This window comes from Mesitornis unicolor, unplaced genomic scaffold (assembly GCF_000695765.1).
Source record: "Mesitornis unicolor isolate BGI_N332 unplaced genomic scaffold, ASM69576v1 scaffold12659, whole genome shotgun sequence".
Taxonomy (NCBI): domain Eukaryota; kingdom Metazoa; phylum Chordata; class Aves; order Mesitornithiformes; family Mesitornithidae; genus Mesitornis; species Mesitornis unicolor.
The window spans coordinates 94,905-102,762 of record NW_010208018.1 but is presented as its reverse complement, the minus strand read 5'-3'; the positions used below and the strand labels follow the sequence as shown (position 1 = coordinate 102,762).

Sequence of the window (7,858 nt, the reverse complement as noted above, 5' to 3'; positions counted from 1 at the left end):
CCAAGCAGCGCGGGTGCTTCCAGCCCCAAGTCAGGAAATACTTGGCTTTTGAAGCATAACGGTTATAGCGCAGAGCTCCGGCTGTGCTGCGATATTGTGAGCTGAGCCCGAGGAAATGCTGCCAGACTTCTGGGAGAGGGAGATCTTTCTGCACTCGCTTATTGCAGGAGTCTGCTCCTGAGCCCTCGTGTTAATGACACCAAAGTTTGGTGACAGTTTTGCTTGGAGATGCCCGTGCTTTTGAGCTGGAGCCCACAGCAGAAGGTACTGACCCCCCCAAATGTGTGCTCGTGAAGTTCATTCATGTCGTGTCCCGTCGTGTGGTGGAAGGGATCTGGAGCTGCAGCTCATGTGGGGATGGAGTGAGAGGGGCCAAGTTGCTGCCTTGCGTTGCAAATAATCGCCTTGGTAGAACTGCTGTCAGTAAGTAGCCTGATTTGTTAGGCATGTTTGTTAGATTAGTACTTCACAGGCATCCTGATGTTTATAAGCCTTATGGTATGAAGAGGGGCTCTGCTTTGTTAATAAATTCCAGACTGAAATTTTCCATGCAGAAGCTAGAAACAAACAAACTAACAAGAGCTGCAGTTTCTCTGCACACTGAAATTCTGTCCAGCTGTGGAAATATTGATATACAGTGAGCAAATTTTGTTCTTTGTAGTATCTGTAGCATTCAAGTTCTAAGTTTGAGTTAAAATTGAAAGCACCTCTCGGTAATTACCGCGCGATGCATTTGAATATTATCCTTCCGGCGAAACAAGGAGCTTCACCTTTGTTCCCTGGAGGCTGCTGTAAATTCAGAGGGAGTATATTTTTTTTAATTCTTCAACTTTTGTCACCGCTATTGAAGGAAGCGTGCAGTATCACCATGGAGATGCTCTGCCTATTCTGGAGTTGTGACAGACTGTTCTAGTGTTGTGCTGCAGACCTGCGTGATTTAGTAGGCTTGATACCCTCGCTGTTTTGCATCTTCAAGATATTTGTGACAAGCACCTCGTAACTGAAATTCTTTTTAGGGCTTTTAAGGCAGTTGATAAAGTTGTTGATAAAGTTAGAGTTAACGTTAATAAAAACCTAGTAGCATGACATGAGAAGATGTGCAAAGGAGGTTTTAATTTGACACTTTTTGTTTTCATGTAGTCGTCTCTTTGGTTTTAATCAAGTCAGACAAAAGAGTTTGCATTAGTTATGCCAGTTAAACTGATATTTTCAGCATGAAAAGACATTTCTGCATTGAACACAGTGAAGTTTCTTGATGTATAGTAGAATAGTCCTTGGCAGTACTATTCATATACACTTTGAATTGTGTACTACTTATCCATGAGAAAAGTGTTTGCTCTCCGTTTTGTATTGACCCTGTTGTAGGTCTGCTCTCAAGGGACAGAACTGGATGAAGCCCCTGAGCTGCAGAGCTGGGATTAGCTGATCGAGAGTATTAAAACTGTCTGTCTTCTAGCCAGGGGTCAGTGCTGCAGCCTTATTCTACCCTAGCTGGCCAAATGGATGAGGTACTGTAATAGCTCAAGGCCAGGCTGGACAGGGCTTTGAGCAACCTGGTCTGGTGGGAGGTGTCCCTGCCCATGGCAGGGGGTTGGACTGGATGAGCTTTAAGGTCCCTTCCAACCCAAACCATTCTGTGATTCTGTAAGGTCTGTAACCAAGGGCATGGGGGAGGTGGGGCAAAGGGGGGTGTGATATGCAAATAGAATAGGTTGGGCGACCATTTGGCCAGAATGGATGCTGTCATTAGTTTCACCTTACCAAAACTCTACTGTTTGTAGTAAACAGAGTTTGTGACAGTGTAACACCTCTCGCACTTTCCTTCTTACATTGTATATTCAGACCTGGATCTTATTGTAGGTGATGCAGAACTCAACCAGTGCCATCGGTTCTGATTCGAGTAAGGCTATTTATGTGATAATCATAGAATCAGAGTGCTTTGGGTTGGAAGGGACCTTAAAGCTCATCCAGTCCAACCCTCTGCCATGGGCAGAGACACCTCCCACTAGACCAGGTTGCTCAAAGCCCTGTCCAACCTGGCCTTGAACACTTCCAGGGAGGGGGCATCCACAACTTCCCTGGGCAACCTGTGCCAGTGTCTCACCACCCTCACAGTAAAGAATTTCTTCCTAATATCTAGTCTAAATCTGCCCTCTTCCAGTTTAAAACCATTCCCCCTCATCCTATCGCTACCAGCCCTTGTAAAAAGTCCCTCCCCAGCTTTCCTATAGGTCCCCTTCAGGAACTGGAAGGCTCCAATAAGGTCCCTCCATAGCCTTCTCTTCTCCAGGCTGAACAGCCCCAACTCTCAGTCTGCCCTCATAGGAGAGGTGCTCCAGCCCTCTGATGATCTTCGTGGCCCTTGTCTGGACCTGCTCCAGCAGCTCAATGTCCTTCTTATAATGGGGGGCCCCAGAACTGGATGAATATTTGAATGAACTGAATGATAATTCACTTAACCTTTTTGTTTTGCTCTGTTGTATCAGCTGGTAGCATGTGTTCAGGAAGATCTGCAATGGCACTGTCGGTTTCATGAATAAGAATCCCATTTCTTTCCTTTGGCTGCTTAATTTCATGAGACTGCTGCAGGGAAATGCTAGAACTTGGAAACACTTTGATAAGTTTTGAATGTTTCAGGAGTCTGTCTTACTATTACTAAACTGATTTCTAAAAATAGTTAAGCAGTTTCATTCTGTTAATTCAGTATTTTTAGATCACCATTCTGCTTACTGCCTTGTCTAACTTTGCCCTGCAATTGCAACATCAACAGCTAATAAGCTGATATCCATATTCAAAAAAAATTACACGACTTTGATGGCAGAACTTTTGTAACTGAGGCTTCTTGATATAGAGGAGCAAAATGTTAAAAAACAATGATATATGCCAAAGAAATGTGTAAAAAGCCGCATTGGGGTGGTTGCTATGCTTGGTAATTGTGTAACTTTTCCTGTACCTTGCATTTCTGGAAAATACAGATGCAAACTCTTGTTTAGACTCCACTTGATCCCAGTTATAGGTTTTGCCTGAAGTCAAAACATTGAAGGAAAATATTGTAATCTGATCAGGTGTGTCTCAGGTGGCAGTGGTGCTTGGTTCTCAATGGATACTATGGCTCTGGAAGTGAAGAGGGTCAGGTTTAACAGTATAAGCTGGTACAGCCTCAATTGTTGGATCATCATCATTGGTATACAGTGATTCCTGGACACTAAAGACCAGTAAAATCCAGATATGTATGACTAATTGCCTAGCACTGTTAGTAGCTGTCTTGCATCTTATACTTGAAGTAGTTTATCACACCATATTATCTAGAGAATCCATGAAACAGCCAGCAACATCTGGAACTGGTTCTGGACCATCTGACAAATGCTTCATATCCATTGTGGTATCCCTGTATAGCATTGTTTTCCTCCTCATCTGTATATAAGAAAAGTATTCATAACTATGGAGATTAAATGAGTCTCAGTTTTTCACCTTGATTTATCACTTTAATTGGATAGGAAGAAATATAGGAAAAAAGTGAATACTGGTGAGGGTAGTTTACATAGTTAGTAAAAAAGGTTATCTAAACAAAGCAGGGAATAAGGATTGGTTGGAGAGTATAAGCTGAAATCTCTGCTCTAATGCTAGAGTCCCTCTATGCTGAAATGAAAATACTGTAGCAATTTATGTCATAGGTAGAAACAAAAGCTGTACAGGGAGCAGAGATAGTGAAATAATAATAATGGCTCAAATACTAGTGACTGAAGAGTATGCACTGCCTGGAAAAGATGGAAGTAAAACCAAGTGAGAAATAGCTGGATGGTAGGGTATTTTTTTAAATAGAATCGCAGTTACTCACACCTGTGTGTGTGTGTTCCTGGGGGAGATCACTGAGAGAGGAGGGGGTGGATGAGAAATCCTGTTGCGGCAGAGTTGGTAGTGTCTTAGCTCCAGCCTGTTTGGACATTAACAGGCAGTGGTGGAGGTAGGATAGGTTGTGTTAGGAGGCTTTTGGGTATTATTAGAAAGACTTAAGGATTTCTTCTCCGGTGTTTTGTTTCAGAAGAGATGTGCAAGTGGTGGAACCCAGTTATCGGAGTAGAAGTGATGGTACACTTTTTAAAAAATCCAAATTGCCAATTAAACAGCTGGCACTGTTCATTCTAGTTGACTGCATGAGAATTTACACATTTTGAATAAAATTGTTATTTGTCACTGCACTTCAAATAGAAATAGAAGTGAATTGTCTTGTAACAGTTTCTGGATACTGAAATGGGAAATTAATTAAAAGACAGCTAGCTTGCCAAAGTAGACAGCTAAGGGATTTAAACTCTAGACCTTCTTTAAGCACAGACCGTCAAAAGAGTAAGAGGACTGATCAGTGGCAAAAGAGCTGCGTCTTGGAATATGAACCAGCATGTACAAAGTGAGAATTGTCCATGTCCAGCTGAGCTGGCGTGGCTCGGAGGAAGCGCACCTTGTGTGATGGTAGAGCAGCCTGGTAGTGAGAATGAGTGAAGATGAAATACACTCTAGTATCTGTGTCGCGTCAAGGCTAACTTTTGACCTCGCTGAAAACTGAGATGATGATGACGTCGGTAGGGGTGAAAGCCAAAAGGTCAGTAGATCTTCGGGTAATTGAACTTCATTTTGCAATAAGTGAATTGGAAGCAGATTTGAGTTGAATGCCCAGTGAAGGAGGAAAGTGTAATAGGAGACAAGGTTTCAGACAAGTACTTTTCCAGTGTGACTTGTGAAAGTATTGGCATAGGAGATTACTGTCTCACCAGCTGAAATTTGCTAGTATCATGTGAGTGAAAGAGATACTGCAGGAAGCGTGGATTATTCGCTAAGGTGAACTTCGGAGTTACCTTTTTATTTTTGTAGAAAAAATACTTTGAAATAAATTACCAAATACTACAGATATGGTGGAAAGCTGTATGGAATACAAAAGATGTTGACTGAGTGCATTGGGTTAGGTGGCTGTTGAGAACTCATTTCTCTTGCAAAGAAAATCAGATAGATATCCTCTCTTGATCTAATTGTCATTAATAACATTCCCCAGTGGGATGCCATTTATAATCCTTCCAGAGAAGATGAGACCTGGTGAGAAAGAAATTTGGTTAAGCAGAGGCAGGTACTGTCGAAAGAGCAACTGATCCCTCTGATCTGTGGGCAGTAGAGCTGGACAAGTCCTTGTTTTCTTCAGTGAAGGCAGAATGAAACTGAGCTTGCGTATTAAAGATGCTGGTGTTGAAGGCAGGCATCCTCCCAAGGTGACTGGGATGAAATGGAGGAAGAGCCAGGTGGCCTTAAAAGTCTGAGCGATACAGGGCTGAAATCAAGAGTTTCTACTGGAGATGTGCTGTTTGGCCTTACAGGGCATAGTAGGAATCTGTAGGTAAGAATGATTTGGGTGTGCTGCTTAATTGCATGATGACTGAGACAGTAAGGAAACGTAACCTAAAGTAAGTTATGTCATAGGGTGGATGGGGTGAGGTTTTTGTAGTAGATGATAAATGAGAGCTAATGCAGTTGTGTAAGGTACTTTGGTAAAATGTCCGTATGTTTGCTGCCTGTATTCCAAAACTGTCAGTTGAAACTTAAGGGGGTTGCTGGTCCCTTTGCCATTCACAAAACTGCTTCCCCACCTGTCCTAAAAATGGAATATCTGGCTCTGCAAAATACAACCAAACAAACAGAGATGGCCCTATGTAAAATACGTCAGGAAGAGATGCTGATGTGGGAAGAGGGCTACAGGAAAGAGAAAGCAGTCTCACTTTAAAAAGAAAGTGAACATTTGTCAGTAGACCTTTAAGCTCATTGCACTGGTAATTTAAAGCTTTATGTTCTGAAACTGGTTCCACTAAAAAATTTAGAAATTATTTACCTGCTTCCACTGCATAAATTGTCTGTATAGAGTTGAGAATTTACTATTTTTATGTTGTCAGCTGAGAAGCTAGAGGCACTCTACTGAAGAAATAACTTGTGTAAACGTGTTTGATGTATCACTGTCTGTACTGTCTCATTTGTGGCGGCTAACCAGACGTTTCAAACTGTCCCTTAGGTTCCTGATGTCATCAGCAGCATAAGACAAGTCTCCAAAGCAGCACTGAAAGAAGATGCCAAACCAAGTAAGGATAGCGAAGATGCCTTCTATGACTCTCAAAAATTTGAGGTCTTGTACTGTGGAAAGGTGACAGTGGCTCACAAGAAGGCTCCCTCCACGCTGATTGATGATTGCATTGAGAAATTCAGCCTTCACGAGCGCCAGCGCCTGAAACTGTTAAACGAGCAGCGGAATAATGAGTCGAGCTTGGACTTACCCCTCTGTGAAGGGAACGTGCCAGCTTCTCCATTGGATAGCCCCTTTGAGGAGTTGGACAGCCCAGATAACACCACGGGGCACGCTGTGATGTTTACAATCGGCAGCCAGAGCAATTTGACCAACCTGGTCAGCACTCGTGGCTCCTTTCCAGAGCGAATTTTAGAGGACTCTGGCTTTGATGAGCAGCAGGAGTTTCGCTCGCGGTGCAGCAGCGTCACCGCAGTTATGCAAAGACGGGTTCATGACACAAACCTGAAAATACAACCGCGCAGAAGACACGCGAGTGCGCCCAGTCACGTTCAGCCCTCCGATTCGGAGAAGAACAGGACAATGTTGTTCCAGGTGTGTGCTAAGATGAGCGATTTCGTGTTGATTTTGCACCATATCTTTCCCTGTACAGTTCAAAGTTGAAAGAAGTTTTGCAAGATAAGTAGTGTGGATCCAGTGTGGTTTCATGATTTGCCATAAATATTTATGTATCTGTTCATAAATGATTGGAACACAGGTAGCTGGAATTTCTTAAGTTTTAAGAAAAAGGAGTTACTTATGTACTAATTGCTTACATGAGCAGTGTTTCTAGGGAAATAAATATTTTATCTGCAGTTCTGGTTCGTCTGTATTGGTGAGATCTAGGACCCAGCTGAAAAACTTGAGTACTTTTTCAAAAAGAGAATTGATGGACGCTTTCATATAAACAAATCCTCTTTCTTGTGTGCAATTAAATAGAGGGTTGCAGCTTCATGTAAGGCTTTCACAGCCTTATGTTTGAGCCAGCCTGTTTATGATAACTTGAACTGATGTTCAGCTTGTCTTTGCCAGATGAGTACTTAAACCTCTCTGCACTAAAGGCTTCTTCCTTCAGACCTCAGGGTTATTTCTTCTCTTGCCTGAAGTGCATTTAACATCTTCAGAGCTTGTATTGAGGAAACAAAAGGATATTTGAAGGAGGTGACCCATAAAAGGAAAGATCCTTGGACCTTAAAATAACAGGGGGCTAAATGCTTGGGTTTTGTCTTTCCATTTGCTTTAAAAATCATTCTTGCCTTTTATTCTCTTGGGGAAATGCTGACCGAAGTGAGAATGCATTACCCTTTAGAAAACCACAGCTATCACTGGTAATGAAAAGGATTTAGCTGAAAAACTCCCCGAGCTCTGTGGAATAGGTTTCATACACTTGAGAAGCAGTTTAGGAAAGTTGAAAGACAGCTTGCTGTCGAACCTACTCTTTCTTATCCAGAATTATGACAAAACCAAGAAGTATCAACACAGTTTCTCAGCTGATCTATGGTATAGTTCAACAAAAATTTAAAAATCCACGAATTCTGGTTTTTATTGCAGCTTTTCATTTAGCCACTTCATTTACTAAAGGTTTTAGTATTGTCTCTCAAACATGTGATCTTTGGACCAAAATAATTCAAAAAGAAAAGGAAGGGGGCGGAGTGGGGAAGAAAAAGCCATCTTCTTTCCAAGTCTTTTTCCTATTCAACTGAGTGTATTGTTCTTGCTGAAATAGTCTTACTCAACATCAGCTGAATTATGGCACCCTTGTTC

The 7,858-nt window shown here is 42.1% G+C and overlaps 1 protein-coding gene across 2 annotated transcripts in view; it reads left to right on the top strand.

Annotated features, from left to right (window-relative positions):
- Positions 1–228: 228 nt before the first annotated feature.
- Positions 229–7,858, top strand: part of TBC1D4 (TBC1 domain family, member 4) — a 48,538-nt gene continuing 40,908 nt past the window's right edge. Inside the window, exons 1-2 of one of the 2 annotated variants that reach the window (XM_010192340.1) lie at positions 229–264; positions 6,047–6,649. In XM_010192340.1, coding sequence (XP_010190642.1) covers positions 229–264; positions 6,047–6,649 — 639 coding nt within the window. Of the gene's footprint in view, positions 265–6,046; positions 6,650–7,858 lie in introns of those variants that run through there. The other variant, XM_010192342.1, reaches the window with a different exon arrangement.